The sequence below is a fragment of the Pecten maximus genome, chromosome 8, assembly GCF_902652985.1.
Source record: "Pecten maximus chromosome 8, xPecMax1.1, whole genome shotgun sequence".
In the NCBI taxonomy this organism is placed as follows: Eukaryota; Metazoa; Mollusca; class Bivalvia; order Pectinida; family Pectinidae; genus Pecten; species Pecten maximus.
In genome coordinates this window covers 43,111,642-43,138,611 of record NC_047022.1, presented here as the reverse complement: position 1 = coordinate 43,138,611, position 26,970 = coordinate 43,111,642, and the positions used below count along the sequence as shown (strand labels likewise).

The following is a 26,970-nucleotide window of genomic DNA, read 5'->3' as shown; positions in this document are numbered from 1 at the left end:
TAACTTCTGTGTGTAGGTAATCATAGAACCCCCAGTGTTAACTTCTGCCTGTAGGTAATCATAGAACCCCCAGTGTTAACTTCTGTCTGTAGGTAATCATAGAACCCCCAGTGTTAACTTCTGTCTGTAGGTAATCATAGAACCCCTAGTATTAACTTCTGTCTTTAGGTAATCATAGAACCCCCAGTGTTAACTTCTGTGTTTAGGTAATCATAGAACCCCCAGTGTTAACTTCTGTCTTTAGGTAATCATGGAACCCCCAGTGTTAACTTCTGTCTTTAGGTAATCATAGAACCCCCAGTGTTAACTTCTGTATTTAGGTAATCATAGAACCCCCAGTGTTAACTTCTGTCTGTAGGTAATCATAGAACCCCCAGTGTTAACTTCTGTATTTAGGTAATCATAGAACCCCCAGTGTTAACTTCTGTCTGCAGGTAATCATAGAACCCCCAGTGTTAACTTCTGTATTTAGGTAATCATAGAACCCCCAGTGTTAACTTCTGTCTGCAGGTAATCATAGAACCCCCAGTGTTAACTTCTGTCTGTAGGTAATCATAGAACCCCCAGTGTTAACTTCTGTCTTTAGGTAATCATAGAACCCCCAGTGTTAACTTCTGTCTTTAGGTCATCATGGAACCCCCAGTGTTAACTTCTGTCTTTAGGTAATCATAGAACCCCCAGTGTTAACTTCTGTATTTAGGTAATCATAGAACCCCCAGTGTTAACTTCTGTATTTAGGTAATCATAGAACCCCCAGTGTTAACTTCTGTCTGCAGGTAATCATAGAACCCCCAGTGTTAACTTTTGTCTGTAGGTAATCATAGAACCCCCAGTGTTAACTTCTGTCTTTAGGTAATCATAGAACCCCCAGTGTTAACTTCTGTCTTTAGGTAATCACAGAACCCCCAGTGTTAACTTCTGTCTGTAGGTAATCATAGAACCCCCAGTGTTAACTTCTGTCTGTAGGTAATCATAGAACCCCCAGTGTTAACTTCTGTCTGTAGGTAATCATAGAACCCCCAGTGTTAACTTCTGTCTGTAGGTAATCATAGAACCCCCAGTGTTAACTTTTGTCTGTAGGTAATCATAGAACCCCCAGTGTTAACTTCTGTCTTTAGGTAATCATAGAACCCCCAGTGTTAACTTCTGTCTTTAGGTAATCACAGAACCCCCAGTGTTATCTTCTGTCTGTAGGTAATCATAGAACCCCCAGTGTTAACTTCTGTCTGTAGGTAATCATAGAACCCCCAGTGTTAACTTCTGTCTTTAGGTAATCATGGAACCCCCAGTGTTAACTTCTGTCTTTAGGTAATCATAGAACCCCCAGTGTTAACTTCTGTATTTAGGTAATCATAGAACCCCCAATGTTAACTTCTGTATTTAGGTAATCATAGAACCCCCAGTGTTAACTTCTGTCTGCAGGTAATCATAGAACCCCCAGTGTTAACTTCTGTCTGTAGGTAATCATAGAACCCCCAGTGTTAACTTCTGTCTTTAGGTAATCATAGAACCCCCAGTGTTAACTTCTGTCTTTAGGTAATCACAGAACCCCCAGTGTTAATTTCTGTCTGTAGGTAATCATAGAACCCCCAGTGTTAACTTCTGTCTGTAGGTAATCATAGAACCCCCAGTGTTAACTTCTGTCTGTAGGTAATCATAGAACCCCCAGTGTTAACTTCTGTCTGTAGGTAATCATAGAACCCCCAGTGTTAAATCATAGAACCCCCAGTGTTAACTTCTGTCTGTAGGTAATCATAGAACCCCCAGTGTTAACTTCTGTATTTAGGTAATCATAGAACCCCCAGTGTTAACTTCTGTATTTAGGTAATCATAGAACCCCCAGTGTTAACTTCTGTCTGTAGGTAATCATATAACCCCCAGTGTTAACTTCTGTCTATAGGTAATCATAGAACCCCCAGTGTTAACTTCTGTCTGTAGGTAATCATAGAACCCCCAGTGTTAACTTCTGTATTTAGGTAATCATAGAACCCCCAGTGTTAACTTCTGTCTTTAGGTAATCACAGAACCCCCAGTGTTAACTTCTGTCTGTAGGTAATCATAGAACCCCCAGTGTTAACTTCTGTCTTTAGGTAATCATAGACCCCCAGTGCTAACTTCTGTCTGTAGGTAATCATAGAACCCCCAGTGTTAACTTCTGTCTTTAGGTAATCATAGAACCCCCAGTGTTAACTTCTGTCTGCAGGTAATCATAGAACCCCCAGTGTTAACTTCTGTCTATAGGTAATCATAGAACCCCCAGTGTTAACTTCTGTCTTTAGGTAATCATAGAACCCCCAGTGTTAACTTCTGTCTGTAGGTAATCATAGAACCCCTAGTATTAACTTCTGTCTGTAGGTAATCATAGAACCCCCAGTGTTAACGTCTGTCTTTAGGTAATCATAGAACCCCCAGTGTTAACTTCTGTCTTTAGGTAATCATAGAACCCCTAGTATTAACTTCTGTCTGTAGGTAATCATAGAACCCCTAGTATTAACTTCTGTCTTTAGGTAATCATAGAACCCCCAGTGTTAACTTCTGTCTTTAGGTAATCACAGAACCCCCAGTGTTAACTTCTGTCTGTAGGTAATCATATAACCCCCAGTGTTAACTTCTGTCTGTAGGTAATCATAGAACCCCCAGTGTTAACTTCTGTCTGTAGGTAATCATAGAACCCCCAGTGTTAACTTCTGTATGTAGGTAATCATAGAACCCCCAGTGTTAACTTCTGTCTGTAGGTAATCTAGAACCTCCAGTGTTAACTTCTGTCTGTAGGTAATCATAGAACCCCCAGTGTTAACTTCTGTCTGTAGGTAATCATAGAACCCCCAGTGTTAACTTCTGTCTGTAGGTAATCATAGAACCCCCAGTGTTAACGTCTGACTGTAGGTAATCATAGAACCCCCAGTGTTAACTTCTGACTGTAGGTAATCATAGAACCCCCAGTGTTAACTTCTGTCTTTAGGTAATCATAGAACCCCCAGTGTTAACTTCTGTCTGTAGGTAATGATAGAACCCCCAGTGTTAACTTCTGTCTTTAGGTAATCATAGACCCCCCAATGTTAACTTCTGTCTTTAGGTAATCATAGAACCCCCAGTGTTAACTTCTGTCTATAGGTAATCATAGAACCCCCAGTGTTAACTTCTGTCTGTAGGTAATCATAGAACCCCCAGTGTTAACTTCTGTCTATAGGTAATCATAGACCCCCCAGTGTTAACGTCTGACTGTAGGTAATCATAGAACCCCCAGTGTTAACTTATGTCTTTAGGTAATCATAGAACCCCCAGTGTTAACTTCTGTCTGTAGGTAATCATAGAACCCCCAGTGTTAACGTCTGACTGTAGGTAATCATAGAACCCCCAGTGTTAACTTCTGTCTTTAGGTAATCATAGAACCCCCAGTGTTAACTTCTGTCTTTAGGTAATCATAGAACCCCCAGTGTTAACTTCTGTCTGTAGGTAATCATAGAACCCCCAGTGTTAACTTCTGTCTATAGGTAATCATAGAACCCCCAGTGTTAACTTCTGTCTGTAGGTAATCATAGAACCCCCAGTGTTAACTTCTGTCTGTAGGTAATCATAGAACCCCCAGTGTTAACTTATGTCTAGGTAATCATATAACCCCCAGTGTTAACTTCTGTCTGTAGGTAATCATAGAACCCCCAGTGTTAACTTCTGTATTTAGGTAATCACAGAACCCCCAGTGTTAACTTCTGTATTTAGGTAATCATAGAACCCCCAGTGTTAACTTCTGTCTTTAGGTAATCATAGAACCCCCAGTGTTAACTTCTGTATTTAGGTAATCATAGAACCCCCAGTGTTAACTTCTGTCTGTAGGTAATCATAGAACCCCCAGTGTTAACTTCTGTCTGTAGGTAATCATAGAACCCCCAGTGTTAACTTATGTCTGTAGGTAATCATAGAACCCCCAGTGTTAACTTCTGTCTTTAGGTAATCATAGAACCCCCGGTGTTAACTTCTGTCTGTAGGTAATCATAGAACCCCCGGTGTTAACTTCTGTCTGTAGGTAATCATAGAACCCCCAGTGTTAACTTCTGTCTGTAGGTAATCATAGAACCCCCAGTGTTAACTTCTGTCTGTAGGTAATCATAGAACCCCCAGTGTTAACTTCTGTCTGTAGGTAATCATAGAACCCCCAGTGTTAACTTATGTCTGTAGGTAATCATAGAACCCCCAGTGTTAACTTCTGTCTTTAGGTAATCATAGAACCCCCGGTGTTAACTTCTGTCTGTAGGTAATCATAGAACCCCCAGTGTTAACTTCTGTCTTTAGGTAATCATAGAACCCCCAGTGTTAACTTCTGTCTGTAAGTAATCATAGAACCCCCAGTGTTAACTTCTGTCTGTAGGTAATCATAGAACCCCCAGTGTTAACTTCTGTCTTTAGGTAATCATAGAACCCCCAGTGTTAACTTCTGTCTTTAGGTAATCATAGAACCCCCAGTGTTAACTTCTGTCTGTAGGTAATCATAGAACCCCCAGTGTTAACTTCTGTCTGTAGGTAATCATAGAACCCCCAGTGTTAACGTCTGTCTGTAGGTAATCATAGAACCCCCAGTGTTAACTTCTGTCTGCAGGTAATCATAGAACCCCCAGTGTTAACTTATGTCTATAGGTAATCATAGAACCCCCAGTGTTAACTTATGTCTATAGGTAATCATAGAACCCCCAGTGTTAACTTCTGTCTGTAGGTAATCATAGAACCCCCAGTGTTAACTTATGTCTATAGGTAATCATAGAACCCCCGGTGTTAACTTCTGTCTGTAGGTAATCATAGAACCCCCAGTGTTAATTTCTGTCTTTAGGTAATCATAGACCCCCCAATGTTAACTTCTGTCTTTAGGTAATCATAGAACCCCCGTGTTAACTTCTGTCTGTATGTAATCATAGAACCCCCAGTGTTAACTTCTGTCTTGAGGTAATCATAGAACCCTCAGTGTTAACTTCTGTATTTAGGTAATCATAGAACCCCCAGTGTTAACTTCTGTCTGTAGGTAATCATAGAACCCCCAGTGTTAACTTCTGTCTTTAGGTAATCATAGAACCCCCAGTGTTAACTTCTGTCTTTAGGTAATCATAGAACCCCCAGTGTTAACTTCTGTCTGTAGGTAATCATAGAACCCCCAGTGTTAACTTCTGTCTGTAGGTAATCATAGAACCCCCAGTGTTAAATTCTGTCTATAGGTAATCATAGAACCCCTAGTGTTAACTTCTGTGTTTAGGTAATCATAGAACCCCCAGTGTTAACTTCTGTGTTTAGGTAATCATAGAACCCCCAGTGTTAACTTCTGTATTTAGGTAATCATAGAACCCCCAGTGTTAACTTCTGTCTGTAGGTAATCATAGAACCCCCAGTGTTAACTTCTGTCTTTAGGTAATCATAGAACCCCCAGTGTTAACTTCTGTCTGTAGGTAATCATAGAACCCCCAGTGTTAACTTCTGTCTGTAGGTAATCATAGAACCCCCAGTGTTAACTTCTGTGTTTAGGTAATCATAGAACCCCCAGTGTTAACTTCTGTCTTTAGGTAATCATAGAACCCCCAGTGTTAACTTCTGTCTTTAGGTAATCATAGAACCCCCAGTGTTAACTTCTGACTTTAGGTAATCATAGAACCCCCAGTGTTGACTTCTGTCTTTAGGTAATCATAGAACCCCCAGTGTTAACTTCTGTCTTTAGGTAATCATAGAACCCCCAGTGTTAACTTCTGTATTTAGGTAATCATAGAACCCCCAGTGTTAACTTATGTCTATAGGTAATCATAGAACCCCCAGTGTTAACTTCTGTCTTTAGGTAATCATAGAACCCCCAGTGTTAACTTCTGTCTGTAGGTAATCATAGAACCCCCAGTGTTAACTTCTGTCTTTAGGTAATCATAGAACCCCCAGTGTTAACTTCTGTCTTTAGGTAATCATAGACCCCCAGTGTTAACTTCTGTCTGTAGGTAATCATAGAACCCCCAGTGTTAACTTCTGTCTTTAGGTAATCATAGAACCCCCAGTGTTAACTTCTGTCTTTAGGTAATCATAGAACCCCCAGTGTTAACTTCTGTCTGTAGGTAATCATAGAACCCCCAGTGTTAACTTCTGTCTGTAGGTAATCATAGAACCCCCAGTGTTAACTTCTGTCTGTAGGTAATCATAGAACCCCCAGTGTTAACTTCTGTCTTTAGGTAATCATGGAACCCCCAGTGTTAATTTCTGTCTTTAGGTAATCATGGAACCCCCAGTGTTAACTTCTGTCTTTAGGTAATCATAGAACCCCCAGTGTTAACTTCTGTATTTAGGTAATCATAGAACCCCCAGTGTTAACTTCTGTCTTTAGGTAATCATAGAACCCCCAGTGTTAACTTCTGTCTGTAGGTAATCATAGAACCCCCAGTGTTAACTTCTGTCTGTAGGTAATCATAGAACCCCCAGTGTTAACTTCTGTCTTTAGGTAATCATAGAACCCCCAGTGTTAACTTCTGTCTTTAGGTAATCATAGAACCCCCAGTGTTAACTTCTGTATTTAGGTAATCATAGAACCCCCAGTGTTAACTTCTGTATTTAGGTAATCATAGAACCCCCAGTGTTAACTTCTGTCTTTAGGTAATCATAGAACCCCCAGTGTTAACTTCTGTCTGTAGGTAATCATAGAACCCCCAGTGTTAACTTCTGTCTGTAGGTAATCATAGACCCCCCAGTGTTAACTTCTGTCTGTAGGTAATCATAGAACCCCCAGTGTTAGCTTCTGTCTTTAGGTAATCATAGAACCCCCAGTGTTAACTTCTGTCTTTAGGTAATCATAGAACTCCCAGTGTTAACTTCTGTCTTTAGGTAATCATAGAACCCCCAGTGTTAACTTCTGTCTGTAGGTAATCATAGAACCCCCAGTGTTAACTTCTGTCTGTAGGTAATCATAGAACCCCCAGTGTTAACTTCTGTCTGTAGGTAATCATAGAACCCCCAGTGTTAACTTCTGTCTGTAGGTAATCATAGAACCCCCAGTGTTAACTTCTGTCTTTATTTAATCATAGAACCCCCAGTGTTAACTTCTGTCTTTAGGTAATCATAGAACCCCGTCCTCTTCCTAGGTTAGCTTCTACAGAACACGTAGCGGCATAAGGAGAAAACAAATGGTGAAGTAACGGGATTTTTTCTATAGTGAAATGAATGAGTTTAGTTAATTTATTGTATATTAAGCCAATGTGAATATTTTAGAGGGTACCGTGTTACGTTTTGTCAGAAGATCGCGTTACAAAAGAATAAACAAAACAACTATGGAAATATGAGCAGAAAAGATCGGCTTCTAATAATCAATGTGTGTGGATCCAAAATGGGAGAATGTATTATGACAACTGTCTCTGTACATATAGATAGATAGTGACCCAATATTTAACTTGGCGTGGAGTACAGGTGCTAATATTCCGGACACCTTAGGTCTAAAGGTATTTATACACATTCAATATCTGCCTTTGTATTGATCGACTGAGATCAGTATACTAACGGTAGAATCCCCTCTAACAATGACTTGTTGACTTGGTCCCCTGATCAATACTACCACGCAATGGCGACTTAACCCAAGACTTCAGGTAGCGCCGGAACGACTTCATCAATATCAAAACACTTGTGCTGAATGTTTAATTGATTGTTTGACCATAACGATGATTGTGGTCGAGTTTACACCCGATCTAGTACAGATATCATGTCTTACATGTATCGTGGTCATCATACCGAGGGATTATGCCTCTGGTGTCTAGTAGCTCTTGTTGTAAGTTTATTTCTGTGGAGTTTGGGTTTTAAGTCTACGCGACCCAAACAGAGGTAGTTAGTTTCAATGTCACTGCAAGATCCGAAACACGACCCTCAAATTTAACTATTTAAATATTTAACTCTCGTCCTAACGTGAAGTTTTCCCCAACAAAATCAGTAGAAATCGGCTATTTACCAGGAGACATACTCCCCTTCAACTGGGTAACAGTAATATTTCTGAGGGTATGGCTAAGAAGATTGTCAATAGCTCCTGCGACTCATAAAGACGCTAATTTAACAGAGGTGTTAATCCTTCGATGTCTCATCTAGAGATCGATTATATGACCATTTATATATTGTGATTTAAACAGTAATGGGACCTCGTAGAAATAGATAAAAAAAGCCTTCGTGATAAGGGACAATCATATTTAATATCCCTTTTGTTTCTGCCATGATCCCCACATCCACTCGAGCCCATGTATACAGCATGTTGTCTTAGGCTGCAAGGCGCCGACAGAACACTGACTATAGTCGGTCAGACGAAACCTAGCAATAGGCGGAGTCAGGCAGGCGGTAAACTAGTAACTAACGCCGACAGAACACCGACTATAGTCAGCCAGACGAAATCTAGCAATAGGCGGAGTCATGTAGGTGGTAAACCAGTAACTAACTAACGCCTACAGAACACTGACTGTAGTCGGTCAGACAAAACCTAGTAATAGGTGGAGTCAGGTAGGCGGTAAACCAGTAACTAACTAACGCCGACAGAACACTGACTATAGTCAGTCAGACAAAACCTAGTAATAGGTGGAGTCAGGTAGGCGGTAAACCAGTAACTAACTAACGCCGACAGAACACTGACTATAGTCGGTCAGACGAAACCTAGCAATAGGCGGAGTCAGGTAGGCGGTAAACCAGTAACTAACTAACGCCGACAGAACACTGACTATAGTCTGTCAGACAAAACCTAGCAATGAGCGGAGTCAGATAGGCGGTAAACCAGTAACTAACTAACTCCGACAGAACACTGACTATAGTTGGTGAGACGAAACCTAGCAATAGGCGGAGTCAGGTAGGCGAAAAACCAGTAACTAACTAACGCCGACAGAACACTGACTATAGTCTGTCAGACAAAACCTAGGAATGAGCGGAGTCAGATAGGCAGTAAAAAATGTAACTAACTAAATACAGCGAAAAGTACCGCAGAGTATTAACATAATTAAGTGTTCTCCCCAATGCCTATGTGGGAAATCAGTTTTGTGTCTTTCTCCATATGAAGGTAATGCATCTACAGTATAAGTAAACCCTATAGTAGTACGGTCATTCATTACACACCGGTAAGATCAAAGGAATGTGGCGGAGATGGAAATTAATTTGTCGGTTCTATTTGTTTACTCTTAACTGTTAAACAACCTGTAAGGAGGTTGTCTCATGCTGTTCAACTTGTTTACATTTATTTTCTAACAAGAACAAAATATGAAATGTCAATATATGAAGCCATAAAATCATCAATAATTCGGTTGGGAGTCGTGATACCGATAATGGTATTGCTCTAATGTATTAGGATATTTTTCTATGCTGTTTTATAACATCGCCAGGGCAGATGAAGTGTATATAACAAATTGAAAGAAAACGGGTTCTTTGAATAGACTTCGTCTTAAGGATGTGTGTGTTCCTTATAAACTGAAATAGGTGTTTACAGAGTAAGTCAGTATATAGGGTCCCGCGTCAATAGATATAGAACGCGGTGTTAAAAGGGCTTCTGTATATCTAGAACGCGGTGTTAAAAGGGCTTCTGTATGAGTAGTCAATGTCTTGGTATAAAACTATTTACGTACAAGGCTACATATAAATAGAAATGTTGTGAGAAAATAAAAATATTGGCCAGCATTTTGGATCTGACACTCATTGTATGGTTTTGGCAGCCTATTGTGTTTTTATTGGGCGGTCCAAACCTAATCAGCACCACACAATGGTGACTGGTTGATCCAGTGAGCGTACACCATAATGAAAAAAAACATCATGTACAATTTATTGTCCACAATTTAAATACAAATGGTGCCAAAATATGAGTATATTGAATGCGCCATGGGAAATGGAAAGCTCCCTTTGAATTGATAAAGATTTCATCGCCGAAACCTATATTATGAACAACGCATGGGCGTAATTTGAATTTCACCGTGTTTGGTGAAGTATAAGTCCTATCTCAACTGTAAACATTTTGTTTGGTAAATTGCTGAAAACAAATGTTGAACATTTCAAAGTTTAACGGCTACTATATCATGTTTTGACACAACAGCGATATTATTTCAATTCATAATAGTGTCTGGTTTTGATCTTTTAAAGTGCAAGTTGTTTTTTGTTTAATTGAGCACACCTGGCGCCGTACAATAGAAATACATTTCCCTTTTCTCTCGAATACAATATCCTCGATTGTCATTCCGTAATAAACCTGTTAAGTACACACTGTTATTTTATGACTGACGACTGAGAACTCCAGACAATACCGTGACTCCTAGGTACGGGACTACTGGCCATGGAAACGGTGACAGGAGACAATACCGTGACCCCTAGGTACGGGATTACTGGCCATGGAAACGGTGACAGGAGACAATACCGTGACTTCTAGGTACGGGACTACTGGCCATGGAAACGGTGACAGGAGACGATACCATGACCCCTAGGTACGGGACTACTGGCCATGGAAACGGTGACAGGAGACAATACCGTGACTCCTAGGTACGGGACTACTGGCCATGGAAACGGTGACAGGAGACAATACCGTGACTCTAGGTACGGGACTACTGGCCATGGAAACGGCGACAGGAGACGATACCATGACCCCTAGGTACGGGACTACTGGCCATGGAAACGGTGACAGGAGACAATACCGTGACTCCTAGGTACGGGACTACTGGCCATGGAAACGGTGACAGGAGACAATACCGTGACCCCTAGGTACGGGACTACTGGCCATGGAAACGGTGACAGGAGACAATACCGTGACCCCTAGGTACGGGACTACTGGCCATGGAAACGGTGACATGAGACAATACCGTGACTCCTAGGTACGGGACTACTGGCCATGGAAACGGTGACAGGAGACAATACCGTGACTCCTAGGTACGGGACTACTGGCCATGGAAACGGTGACAGGAGACAATACCGTGACTCCTAGGTACGGGACTACTGGCCATGGAAACGGTGACAGGAGACAATACCGTGACTCCTAGGTACGGGACTACTGGCCATGGAAACGGTGACAGGAGACAATACCGGGACCCCTAGGTACGGGACTACTGGTCATGGAAACGGTGACAGGAGACAATACCGTGACTCCTAGGAACTATTGGCCATGGAAACGGTGACAGGAGACAATACCGTGACCCCTAGGAACTACTGGCCATGGAAACGGTGACAGGAGACAATACCGTGACTCCTAGGAACTATTGGCCATGGAAACGGTGACAGGAGACAATACCGTGACCCCTAGGAACTACTGGCCATGGAAACTGTAACAGCGACTTCCAATTTACTTGCCACAATTAATTATTACACAACGCATTTAACCAACTTTTTTTTCGCTAAAGGGTTTAGAACCAGTGACACTATCTATAGGGATTAAGACGTTTCAGGTTTTTGGCGAAAATAATGATAGAGGAATACATACTACTGGTTTGTTCCTCGAAGACATGTCGTCAGTGATGTTTCAGAACTTATATGTATGAAAGGGGTTGTCAAGGGCTAAAAACAGGGACATCTCATTCTAGCGAAGAGCTCTTAACACACCCAAATAATGGCATACCAATGATTGTAAATAACACAGTTCAAATCATACAGTTCAAATCACACAACAAAATTACAAATGGCAGATACCATTTTTTCACAACCATTATTGACGATATCGCCAGCGAAAATATATCCAATGGATAGTTTGACTATTATATGGGTAGTTTGACATAATTACCGCATTTGTCATGGAGTAGCGTAAATCATTACCGTGTTACAATGTCTAACACTTGGTATAGTTGTACCGTGGAATAAAACCATGACGAAAACTACATATAATGATCTGGTTATTTCCTACACCAGAATATTTGAAACAGGACGATTATATTCCAAGTCATTAATTATATGTAACTGTAGCTGTTGTCGGACATAATCATTTTAAAACACAATCGCGACTCGTTCTCAGCTGTAGATGTCCAATGCGATACTAGATGATCTGTTTATTATCCTGATGACCTACACGATCTGTTTATTATCCTGATGACCTACTACACGATCTGTTTATTATCCTCACGACCTACTACATGATCTGTTTATTATCCTGACGACCTACTAGATGATCTGTTTATTATCCTGATGACCTACTAGATGATCTGTTTATTATCCTGATGACCTACTACACGATCTGTTTATTATCCTGATGACCTACTAGATGATCTGTTTATTATCCTGACGACCTACTAGATGATCTGTTTATTATCCTGATGACCTACTAGATGATCTGTTTATTATCCTGATGACCTACTAGATGATCTGTTTATTATCCTGATGACCTACTAGATGATCTGTTTATTATCCTGATGACCTACTACATGATCTGTTTATTATCCTGACGACCTACTAGATGATCTGTTTATTATCCTGATGACCTACTAGATGATCTGTTTATTATCCTGACGACCTACTAGATGATCTGTTTATTATCCCGATGACCTACTACACGATCTGTTTATTATCCTGATGACCTACACGATCTGTTTATTATCCTGACGACCTACTAGATGATCTGTTTATTATCCTGATGACCTACTAGATGATCTGTTTATTATCCTGATGACCTACTAGATGATCTGTTTATTATCCTGACGACCTACTAGATGATCTGTTTATTATCCTGACGACCTACTAGATGATCTGTTTATTATCCTGATGACCTACTAGATGATCTGTTTATTATCCTGATGACCTACTAGATGATCTGTTTATTATCCTGATGACCTACTAGATGATCTGTTTATTATCCTGACGACCTACTAGATGATCTGTTTATTATCCTGACGACCTACTAGATGATCTGTTTATTATCCTGATGACCTACTAGATGATCTGTTTATTATCCTGATAACCTACTAGATGATATGTTTATTATCCTGATGACCTACTAGATGATCTGTTTATTATCCTGATAACCTACTAGATGATCTGTTTATTATCCTGATAACCTACTACACGATCTGTTTATTATCCTGATAACCTACTAGATGATCTGTTTATTATCCTGATGACCTACTAGATGATCTGTTTATTATCCTGACGACCTACTAGATGATCTGTTTATTATCCTGACGACCTACTAGATGATCTGTTTATTATCCTGATGACCAACTAGATGATCTGTTTATTATCCTGACGACCTACTAGATGATCTGTTTATTATCCTGACGACCTACTACACGATCTGTTTATTATCCTGATGACCTACTACACGATCTGTTTATTATCCTGATGACCTACACGATCTGTTTATTATCCTGATGACCTACTAGATGATCTGTTTATTATCCTGATGACCTACTAGATGATCTGTTTATTATCCTGATGACCTACTACACGATCTGTTTATTATCCTGATGACCTACTAGATGATCTGTTTATTATCCTGATGACCTACTAGATGATCTGTTTATTATCCTGACGACCTACTAGATGATCTGTTTATTATCCTGATGACCTACTAGATGATCTGTTTATTATCCTGATGACCTACTAGATGATCTGTTTATTATCCTGATGACCTACTACACGATCTGTTTATTATCCTGACGACCTACTAGATGATCTGTTTATTATCCTGATGACCTACTACACGATCTGTTTATTATCCTGACGACCTACTAGATGATCTGTTTATTATCCTGATGACCTACTACACGATCTGTTTATTATCCTGACGACCTACTAGATGATCTGTTTATTATCCTGATGACCTACTACACGATCTGTTTATTATCCTGATGACCTACTACATGATCTGTTTATTATCCTGATGACCTACTACACGATCTGTTTATTATCCTGACGACCTACTAGATGATCTGTTTATTATCCTGACGACCTACTAGATGATCTGTTTATTATCCTGATGACCTACTAGATGATATGTTTATTATCCTGATGACCTACTAGATGATCTGTTTATTATCCTGATGACCTACTAGATGATCTGTTTATTATCCTGACGACCTACTAGATGATCTGTTTATTATCCCGATGACCTACTAGATGATCTGTTTATTATCCTGATGACCTACACGATCTGTTTATTATCCTGATGACCTACTAGATGATCTGTTTATTATCCCGATGACCTACTAGATGATCTGTTTATTATCCTGATGACCTACACGATCTGTTTATTATCCTGATGACCTACACGATCTGTTTATTATCCTGATGACCTACTAGATGATCTGTTTATTATCCTGATGACCTACTAGATGATCTGTTTATTATCCTGATGACCTACTAGATGATCTGTTTATTATCCTGATGACCTACTAGATGATCTGTTTATTATCCTGATGACCTACACGATCTGTTTATTATCCTGATGACCTACTACACGATCTGTTTATTATCCTGATGACCTACACGATCTGTTTATTATCCTGATGACCTACTACACGATCTGTTTATTATCCTGATGACCTACACGATCTGTTTATTATCCTGATAACCTACTACACGATCTGCTTATTATCCTGACGACCTACTACACGATCTGTTTATTATCCTGATGACCTACTAGATGATCTGTTTATTATCCTGATGACCTACACGATCTGTTTATTATCCTGACGACCTACTAGATGATCTGTTTATTATCCCGATGACCTACACAATCTGTTTATTATCCTGATGACCTACTAGATGATCTGTTTATTATCCTGATGACCTACTAGATGATCTGTTTATTATCCTGACGACCTACTAGATGATCTGTTTATTATCCCGATGACCTACACAATCTGTTTATTATCCTGATGACCTACTAGATGATCTGTTTATTATCCTGATGACCTACTAGATGATCTGTTTATTATCCTGACGACCTACTAGATGATCTGTTTATTATCCTGATGACCTACACGATCTGTTTATTATCCTGATGACCTACTAGATGATCTGTTTATTATCCTGATGACCTATATGCTCTTTTGACAAACGACATAACGCCGGGAGTCCGGTTAACCCTCCGAATCCTGAGTAGGTTTTACTTCATGTCTGTATTATATTTTATGATGTCAATCACCTTCATAGATATTTCCTTGGTTCCTTGACTTCCGCCGGATTGGTAGGTGTTGTTGATTAAGTAGGAGACGTTATACTCCCCGGAACACCTGGTCCTGTTCTTCCTGATCTCTTTACAAATCTATATTTCGATGTTTTTATCCTCATTTTGTTGATTTTGAGTTAGAATTACAGTTTTTCAATGTCGGTAATCTCTGTTGATTTCCTTTGTCCATTCTCATATTTTTGTAGTAATTCTCACTTGTGTGCTGAGCCTGGTGACACAGCGATATATTTTCTTACTTTTACCAGATTTAGTCAATTCAACTTTATAAATATTGTAAATGAATAACCCGTACATAAGAAATGATTATAAATAAATACATATCATGCTACCTCGCGACCCTTGTTAGTTGTCTCTTATATCCCTCTAATGATGTATATATAATGTAACAGGGGACGTGGAGTCTATACACGCATAGGTAAGATTTACCATCCTCGTGTCCTTGACAGCGAGTTCATAGGCATATCCAAACCCGGTATAAAACCTAAGGTTACAATGTTTGGTCGTTATGTTTCCATGGTAACAATACTTTATAAAGGTCACAGCAGGGAGCACCACGTACCCATCCGATATATATGGTGTTGTGTCGCCTTAGAGGTATAAGGAGGGTGTTAGCACGGCGTGACAAAGTGTGTAGGTTTACTATTGATCTTTTTTGTTATATTGATTGGTAATCATCTGATTCATTCTTAACTACCAATACATAATCTTAAGCTAATTATTTTCATTCAATAACCAGGGTTTCATATAATTGTTTACATTCTACAATACTTTGTTACAAAGGCCTTGCACGTGTACCCACTTTTACGTATAATCTAAATATGGTATATTTCAATCAATTTACTTAACTACAAATATTCCAAGACTTCAATTATCTATAAAACCATTTGCTCGATTAGAAAATGTAACGTGTCGACAAAACATAGCCGACACCGCTATAATCATCAATACGTATCAAATTGTAATTAATAGCAAATAATGATATTTCGTCTTTAACAAATCATGTCACCTCTCGAACAAATCCCGGTTGTTTAAGGCCCAATCTGATACATTACGATACAGTATGTTAGACATATATATGAACGTGTACGGTATTCTCTGTGTATGTCCACACACCTGGAGAGACGGCACTCGGTACATATATATTAACCGTCGACAACTCGACACTTAGGATCTACTTATAATCCACAGACGATACCACAAAGGAACAGTATTTAAGTATAGTTTACGACTTTGATTTTATCCTATAATCGCTCGAACAGTTTGGTTTGGTTTATTTAGTTTAACGTCCTATTAACAGCTAAGGTCATTCATCATGATAAAGTCCAAGCACCTATTCAAACTATACGGATGACGTGTTTGTCCGGATTTGAACTAATGACCAATCTCACCATATGTAGAAATTGACAGTGTAACCGATGACTTATAGCTATCACTGAAATGTTAAGACAAGTGATAGTACGTGATAGAAGTGTGTTGATATAGCTACCACACGTGTGTTGATATAGCTACCACACGTGTGTTGATATAGCTATAACAAGTGTGTTGATATAACTACCACACGTGTGTTGATATAGCTATAACAAGTGTGTTGATATAGCTGTAACACGTGTGTTGATATAGCTATGACACGTGTGTTGATATAGCTATGACACGTGTGTTGATATAGATATGACACGTGTGTTGATATAGCTATGACAAGTGTGTTGATATAGCTATAACACGTGTGTTGATATAGCTATGACACGTGTGTTGATATAGCTATGACACGTGTGTTGATATAGATATAACACATGTGTTGATATAGCTGTAACACGTGTTGATATAGCTATAACACGTGTGTTGATATAGCTATGGCACATGTGTTGATATAGCTATAACACATGTGTTGATATAGCTATAACACGTGCGTTGATATAGCTATGACAAGTGTGTTGATATAGCTATGACACGTGTGTTGATATAGATATAACACATGTGTTGATATAGCTATAACACATGTGTTGATATAGCTATAACACGTGCGTTGATATAGCTATGACAAGTGTGTTGATATAGCTATAACACATGTGTTGATATAGATATAACACATGTGTTGATATAGCTATAACACATGTGTTGATATAGCTATAACACATGTGTTGATATAGCTATAACACGTGTGTTGATATAGCTATAACACGTGTGTTGATATAGCTATGACACGTGTGTTGATATAGATATAACACATGTGTTGATATAGCTGTAACACATGTGTTGATATAGCTATAACACGTGTGTTGATATAGCTATGACACGTGTGTTGATATAGCTATAACACGTGTGTTGATATAGCTACCACACGTGTGTTGATATAGCTGTAACACGTGTTGATATAGCTATAACACATGTGTTGATATAGCTATGACACGTGTGTTGATATAGCTATGACACATGTGTTGATATAGCTATAACACATGTGTTGATATAGATACAACACATGTGTTGATATAGGTATAACACGTGTGTTGATATAGATACAACACGTGTGTTGATATAGCTACCACACGTGTGTTGTTATAGCTATAACACATGTGTATATATAGCTATCACAACTGAAACTCATCGTAGGGACTTGATAAGTATAACACAATAACATACCAGCAGTCTTTGGAGACCTGTTGAACCGATCAGATCGTCCAGAGAGATTAAACGTTAACAGATTCAAACAAAATATTCTATTTATGGTTTCAAAAGACAAGTATTGTACCGCATTGTCGGTTCATATCAGCATGCAACCATCCGTATGGCGATCATCAATTCAGCAGATTATCTGTTCAAGGTGTTTACATCAAACTATTGACAAAGTCACCACAAAGTGTAGATATATCGTACCTAAGACGGGGTTTATATTGGTGATTCTAAGCAGGCGTGAAAGAAGGTGATTTGGTGATATAAGTATGACATATGATAATTAGGGAGATAACACTTTACCAATATTGTATTCTAATGAAGTCAAGTTGATGGCAGATACATGTCCGTAAAATAACGTTAAGTTTTAATATTCTAATCAACAAACGCAAATCACTATAAACATTACAGGCTCATACAAATTATCCAACGTAGATTTTGTCCTTTATGTACTGGACATAGCTTTATAAACAGAGATTAACCCGCGTCAGGTATATACACTATAAAGCTGAAATCATAGCTTAAAGTAAAACATAGGTTTATCAACGTAAATTGTACACGTATCATAGTTTGATTAACATACAAAATTACCAAGGTAAACTACACAAAACTTAGTTTCATTAACGTACAAAATTAGCAACGTAAATTATATACAAATCGTAGTTTCATTAACGTACAAAATAACCAACGTAAATCATATACAAATAATGGTTTCATTAACGTACAAAATAACCAACGTAAATTATATACAAATAATGGTTTCATTAACGTACAAAATAACCAACGTAAATTATATACAAATAATGGTTTCATTAACGTACAAAATAACCAACGTAAATCATATACAAATAATGGTTTCATTAACGTACAAAATAACCAACGTAAATCATATACAAATAATGGTTTCATTAACGTACAAAATAACCAACTTAAATTATATACAAATAATGGTTTCATTAACGTACAAAATAACCAACGTAAATTATATACAAATAATGGTTTCATTAACGTACAAAATAACCAACGTAAATCATATACAAATAATGGTTTCATTAACGTACAAAATAACCAACGTAAATCATATACAAATAATGGTTTCATTAACGTACAAAATAACCAACTTAAATTATATACAAATTGTAGTTTCATTAGCGTACAAAATAACCAACGTAAATCATATACAAATCGTGGTTTCATTAGCGTATAACATTACCAATGCAAATTACGTGTATATACAAATCATAGTTTCATTAACGTACAAAATAACCAACGTAAATTATATACAAATAGCTGTTTAGTTAACATACCCATCAGCTAAGCAAATTTTATGTCCAACTGAATTTTTTTTTAAGTACAAACTTATAGCCCAAAAGAAAGTATACAATACAAAAATATATATTTATACAGGTATATATTCATTTAAACTGAATATTAATTGCCATCTGTGGGCACTGACAATACTAGACGAAGCCACGGGGTGTATATATGTTAACACAAAGAGTGAATGATATGTAAACTATTGGTGTAACAGCCAAAACCATATTGAAAATAACGTATTGATGAGCTCGTTTTGACATTATCTGAGCAAGACGCAATTATTCAGCAATAAAAAGTACTTTTTATAAGCTAGCACGAATTTCTTTAATCAATTAGTACAAGAACTTTAAACTAATAAAGATGAGTTTTTTTCTTTTTTTAGATGACGAGTCAGCACTGTTCAATCCGTATTGTACGAGTCATACTCTTATGGAGTGGATCAGAAAAAAGTGTCGTTGTGAAGATGACAGTAAGTATATCCTGGAGTTTAAACATAAACAAAAGACAGGTTATTGCGGTCTAGTAACATACATCCTAAACAAAGTGTATTCATTAATCGGCAGTAAATATTAAATATTGAATACTTTTAATTAAGATAGCATTATCAATACACGTTAAACGTGTTTTAGTAAATATGTTTCACCAATGTCAATATGATTTCAATTTGTCCCATTTCAACTCGAAATAACAATGATAGTATACTTACCTTTTAATTTGACACTTTTTGCATTAAAATACAAAACATTCACAGTTTGAATAGCATACAAACGATTTATACATATTCATCAAGGTATGTAAAGTAAAGAATGCATTCAAACTTGTTGATAACTGATCGCTACTATTAAATACCAGTACTAACTGGTGGGGAAAATCCCCCATGTGAAGATGATTACTGAAGATTATACAATTCTCTGGTGACATGACGGTTATTTAGCACCCCTGATAACTTAGCACTGTGCTCTTAAGTAGCTTACTAAGCATTCCTATATAGGTCAACCCTGTCTGTGGTAGTTAAAGGGCCCTAAATGTTCTCATCTAATTGGCAGTTGAATATCAACATAACCTAATATACATACATACAAAATGGAATATTCTCCTTATATTATGGCTTCTACATTGCTTAGATAAAAACCCAACAAACAGATGTCTTCTAATACGATTTCGCGATCGTTCCAGATATTTTTCAAGTCTTTCTTTTAAACACAAATAATTATCGTTACTTTCTGCATGCAATGTCTAAATTTTATTATTGTTGAGTCTTTTCCACCTCCTGGTTTTATAAATGTTCTCTACCTGTTTCGAGCTCTGTAGTCGTCTTCTATGACCAAAACAATATATTTTAAGCATCACTGATCATTTCTAGAAACAAGAAACAGCTGTATAATTCATTTAAGCTCTACAGTATCCAGCTGTCAATTTGCTTTGAAAGGTGCTTATATCCTGCGTGCCATTTGTGCAATCCTTCGAGATTAAACATGATAAGACACTGCTGGTAGACTTCTATCGCGCTTGATCCATTTTGGTTCATTTAAATAGTAACACGGTTAGGAATATACATACAAAAGTATGTATGTACATAACGTTCCTTTGAATTCCAATTTTTAGAAATTATGAATTTTATTGAATTATGTGTCTTTGGCGCCTCCCAATCCAGGTTTTTGACATTTATTCGACCTATATCGATTTTTTTAGTCCCTTAGTATCACTAACGAGTCCTAGAGGGACAAAACAGCTGTATGGCGAAGTTTCACTTTGGCGCTACTTTATCTATCTCTCAATTTGCTTTAAAAGGAACTTATATCTTTTGTCTCTTGTACAATCCTTGGTAGAGGCACCGGTTGAGAATATTCATTCGTAGTTCATGTTATTTCAATTTTTTTTTTCTGAATTGCCACCCTTTTTGCCTCGAACAACACCGAAGAACGATTGATGCACTTCTATACTACTACTTAATTACTAGTATCTATACTACTACTTAATTATCTATACTACTACTTAATTATCTATACTACTACTTAATTATCTATACTACTACTTAATTATCTATACTACTACTTAATTATCTATACTACTACTTAATTAATCAAATTAGGCGATTCATTGGTGTATCTTTTGGTATCATATGGTGGTTATACCATGGAAAAGTATTATTCTCACAAATACAAAAGTTAAGATATGTTCATTCTGAGATACAAAGCGATATAAACATAATAGAAAGTATATACTGAGTTTGTTACTAGTGCCAAACAACACCTTGCAGAAAACATTATCCAAAATATGATTAAGTAATTGTGCAGTATGTATATTCCATTGTATTATGTATTTCGTGTATTTTCTTTCTTCTTTATTTCTGACCGAGTATGATTTTCGCTAAACATTATATTTTCAAACACATAGAGATAAAATTGAACATAGAAGTGTTGTAGACCAAGGACATGATTTGACCATTCAATGATGACTTATCTTTACAGTTACGATAGACCTTGTCGATCTCGAGGGTCAGGTGAAGAATCTCCCAACCCGACCTAAAGACTACGCCAGCGAGATGGTCACAGGACGTGAGACATACGTGTTAATACGAGTCGAACGTAAGTATTCACGTGATTATCACGTGATAAAACTTCAACACTACCTGACGTGTCTGTAGCATTGAACATTAATATAGGACTTCGTTATACTTTTTGTTGGTGTCTCAGTGATTAAAAATATAATAGAATAAGTTTGATTAATTACACCAGCTTGTGAATATGGAAGTGTTCATGATATTACTTTGTTCAAACAACAGAACGCAAAGATACAGAAATAAGATGAAATTTATCCGATGCATGTCTTATACGAAATTATTGACAATGACATGTATATGATAGAATCATGAATATATGAATGGTATCCAATTAACATTTTATACCAAATATGGATTATCAATTGAAGTGGTAACTGTAGCATTGCGAATACCAATTATCCAGTATTATCAACACATCGCAACAGAGATTTTTAAGTACAATACATCATCATTCCACACATTTCAGCAATGAACCTGTTTCAGCGGCACTATTGAAGCTTTATGCCATTTACAAGCCAGGATATAATTGCGTCATTATGAAGAGCAAACGCGCAATGCGTATTTGATTGCTATCCAAACAACCATACCCGTCATTAAATAACAGTCACCCAGAGTCAAATATGCTAATAATTGCATATAATATTGTACGGATAACAACTCATTTGGCCCTGGCGTTAAATCAATAACCACCATCATTACCACACCGACCAGTATTGAATATCAATCAAGGCCTTTATCATCAAGGTCGTTTTCCTGTAGACATTTCCTCCGACTTGAAGATTTATTTTAATTATTTCCATTGACATTTGCAACGTTATTGAAAAATTGATTCTGTTCTGCATATTTACAATGAAATCAATGTATAAAAGCGTTTGACAATACCGCAGTATGAATCACACTACTAGAGTGAGTCGTATTACAGGTTGGTTGTGTATGGATATTTCTTAAATCAATATTAACAAACAGGTTATCAATGTGGATTATCCCCGGAATAAACAGTGTATATTAATGGACTTGGTAGTTCATATCAGTGAATGTATTGTACCGATACGTAGCCATTAAAAATATGAGCTCAATAGGTAATGTTTTGATAATTACTAAATCACAAAATCCTGAATCAATCTGATAACAAAACATATCAATTCTCTTTGCCAAGATTAGAATAGGTAACTTTCAGTTGTGACACCATTTTACTCTTTGCCACCAGAATAGCACTACGAGCTTTTATACAGAACGTACGATGTAAAGCAAAAGGTCTAATATATCAATCACAGACACAAACTTTCGGCGATAGTCACTTACTGAAAAAGCTTTGTCCTTACTATTTCACCAGAAAAAATATACAATTGCAATATATCTGAATGCCGTAACAGTAATTTTACATTTCAACAATCTAGCCTGTGATAAGACAGAGTGAAGAATGATATTGACCAGAATACATATCATCCTAAAGCCCTGCTAACTCATATCGGTCTATCTGATGAATATGTTATCGGTTTCAGATTATCATTCCACAAGCCACTCCGGTAATCTTTACGTACTTTACATATCTCCTTAAGTAGTATACATTATTTACCCTGGTCATAAACTGTACAGACTGGTGGAGTGAAGTGTAAGTAAACCTGTATGTCAATACCAGGTTTTGGCTGATGTATATCGTGTCACTTACGTTAACGGAAAAAAATATTTACATTTCTACGTATTAAATTATAATTTAGTCTTATAAATAATTTTGTAAAAAAAAAAAAAAAAAAAAACTTATAACACGTTTATATGATAAAATAAAACTTTTCTATATAAGCGTTACCTTGGGAGCCATGAACAGTATACACTGTGAATTGATTGCTGTTGAATTGATAACTAACGATCGATCATAAGCAGTACTTAATTAATCATAACATAAGGTTTCTCATTGATAAATATTAAATGAGGTTAATATTAATACTGGATATTGGAGAAGTTTCGGTCTGATATTGGATGTACAGCAGTAATCTAACCATCTACAAGTAAATTTTAACCATTATAAGGTTAAACAATACTGTTAAAACCATCTACAAGTAAATGTTAACCAGTATAAGGTTAAACAATACTGTTAAAACCATCTACAAGTAAATGTTAACCATTATAAGGTTAAACAATACTGTTAAAACCATCTACAAGTAAATGTTAACCATTATAAGGTTAAACAATACTGTTAAAACATATATTTCAGGGAGTAAGGGGGATAGATTCGGGATAATTTCACTGTCGGCACAGCAAATGTAACTGACATAATTCTCACATACTTTACAGGGTTATCCCGCAGTTGCTAGGGCAGGGATAGATCGATGTCACAAAGAGGGTACAGACAGCTGGCACGCTCTATATTATGTTGCTCAAAATAACGTAACGCCTTCATTTTCCGTTGAGTGACCATGTCGAAAATGGTGACGTCATCAATTTTGACGCACATTCCATTGTTGATGGCGCGATGAAAAACTTGCATTTGCTTGCAATTATATGAGAAAAGTAATCAAACATGGGTCTGTTCCGCGAACAAGGATATCTCAACCTTCGTTTAAGAGTTCAATTGGCCAAACTCTTACACTTTGGTTGCGATAACCCAATCCATGTTAGACTTCATCAACTTTGTTTAGTCGACATGAGATCGTTACCATTGATTCCTAAGCGAAAAGAAGGTACCAACATCTTGTGCTTCTTTTGAACGGTTCTTTGTAGTAAGAACTTCATTTGAATCCATGCAATTAATGTTCAAGTCCATGCATAATTCACATTTATGTTTCAGGATGTAACGACGGGAAGTTTAGCTATACATCTCTACTCAACAACCTTGCTGAAGTAAATCCTGAACTGAACGGTAAGATAGCTTACGTGATGCTACAGTACCGCGTTATTATATAAACCAACAGTAAATACGGATGTGCATTGGGGAAGTGAATTTCTTTTTTGTAAGTTAAGTTAATGGCAAATTACTAAAGAAACAGGTACTAGATTCGATAAAAAGGTGTAGCAAGAACTGATATGCTGGGAATATAGCCACAATGCATATGATTAAAGTCTTTATGTATTTCTAAAAATTCGATAAACAATCAATACATTCAAGGGAAAAGTTCGTAACACTGATCAGAAATAAATGCATTAATAATCATAGGACACGCATTGTAACACAGAAAGACACAATACAATGTTGTCATACAAGTTCAATATAAAATGTATATCATAGACATTCCGTTGATAACTGAGGCCAACATGCAGCGTATTTGGCATTGAAATCAGACACGTATCCAGTATATATTGCACTTGATCAAAACAGTATTTCCAGTGTTGAGGGTAATGTTTCTTTAAACAGAACTTCGACTTTACTCTAACTTACCCTATCGGGGGAAAATACACCAAGAAAGGTAATCCAACCAATGTTTCCTATAGGATAACCTCAGTAGCAATTTCTTTCCCAGTTACCAATAAAATATTCCTAACCGGTAAGTACCTATTACAGTGGACTCTGCGTAAAACCGGACACCTTTAGGACCATAAAATAAAGCCGGTTTGTAGAGAGTTAAAAAAAAAATTAAAAGATATATATTATAAAGATGTCATTGTTCATTATTCATGCATATACAAATTTTGAATTGATTAACATAATTTAATTCAACACTGGCAATATGACACTATGTGTACGTTACTTCGGTTGAAAACAATCACTGATTGTTGCTTGTTTTAAGAGGCCTTCCACTGAGTCCGAACAAGCAACCGATCTGACATTTTCTTCAAGTGCAGGTTTCCAATCTGAGTAATTAGCCTCGATTTCTAATTGGTCCTTAATGTTGGCGGCTGTCGCGAGATCAATGTTTGTTAATAATATAAACGGAGTAATACAAAAGGCATGTCGTCATCATCATCCGCGAAGGGGAAGCCAGCCAGCATGAAACATTTCTTAATTACGATACATTTACAAACAAGTAACATTATGGGTATAAATTGACAAAAATGCAATCTTTATTGTACGTAACAACTGTTTAGGTGTTTATCCAGCCATAGCCACCTGTGCACAATGACGTTTAATTGTCAATTGATAATTTACCTGTGCGGCAATTACAACTGTATAAACACTCGTTTGGAGCCCCTACCGCTTCCAGGGAAACATCAATGGGACCGACGCTGATTTATACAGAGTAGATTTACTAGTATAGAAGAAATGGGGCCGGAATATAAGGCCGGATAACGGAATAGACAGTGTCCGGAATATAAGGCCGGATAACGGAATAGACAGTGTCCGGAATATGCAGAGTTTATTTACTATAAATAAAGAAGACAGAGTCCGGTTTGGACAAAGTGCACTGCAGTATGTATATATTTTTTTTTAAACTCGAGTTGATTGTTATGTAATATTACTTGCATGTTTCCGTTTCAGTTAAGCTATCTAGTATGTCCAGACCCACGACGAGAACGAATAAGAATAAGAAACAGAAACCCCAAGTGAAGCAGATGAAGACGGCGCGTCAGGAGTCCTCTCAGGGCAAGAGGCCAGGGAGCAGCGAGAAGCCAAAGAAATCAGCCAAATAAAAGTGCCACGTTTACGGATATTCTTACAGTGCTGTTAGATTGTATACTTGCTCGCATGCGACAGTTTGAAATGATAATATTATCAAATCGGTCGCATTATCAACACATTATTTCTTCATATTTACATATCTTAGCAATGACGTTTCTGGTAGTTTACAACAATGACATTTGTGAATAGATACTACTATCGTGAAGAGTTCAATGTATGTGTATTTGCAAGGCCATGACATAATGTAATAATTTATTTTCACGGAAGAAAATACCTACATGTAGTAGGTTAATGTGTTCTTGGATCCGTCCCTGTGTACATATTTTGCATTATATTGAATACGTAGAATAAATCCCTATCAAACACTCTAATGTTATTCTTAGTGATTTTGCTTTTTTCATCAGTTCTTTCTTTTGTTAATATGTCGACACACCTAATGTCAAAGAGCAGACATGTCACGTTGATAGCTGCAATCGTAAATGTTATAATGAAATACAAACCGGTGTTTCAACAAAACACAAAAATACCACGAAACGTGATCTTCAAATCTGGAAAACAATTACGTTAAGTAAACAAGTACCACTTGAACATTGCATGCGAGTGTTCCACAAGAACCCAAATGTGAACACAGAAATCTTTGTTTATACATGCGCAACTGACAACAAACGTGGACAACGTTATCGTTTTTAAGGCTTAGAAATATGATGAAGCGCCTTTGTTCTCTTGCCTCTTCTTGATATTTGCAAAAGCTTTGTA

General features: G+C 37.3%; 1 protein-coding gene across 1 annotated transcript in view; it reads left to right on the top strand.

Annotated features, from left to right (window-relative positions):
* LOC117333583 (uncharacterized protein CXorf65 homolog) overlaps positions 1-26,585 on the top strand; it is a 29,841-nt gene extending 3,256 nt beyond the window's left edge. The window contains exons 2-5 of the mRNA XM_033892937.1: positions 19,482-19,568; positions 21,571-21,687; positions 24,448-24,519; positions 26,074-26,585. Of these exons, the coding sequence (XP_033748828.1) occupies positions 19,482-19,568; positions 21,571-21,687; positions 24,448-24,519; positions 26,074-26,225 (428 nt within the window). The 3' untranslated portion in view covers positions 26,226-26,585. The remainder of the gene's footprint in view (positions 1-19,481; positions 19,569-21,570; positions 21,688-24,447; positions 24,520-26,073) is intronic.
* The last annotated feature ends 385 nt before the right edge of the window (positions 26,586-26,970 follow it).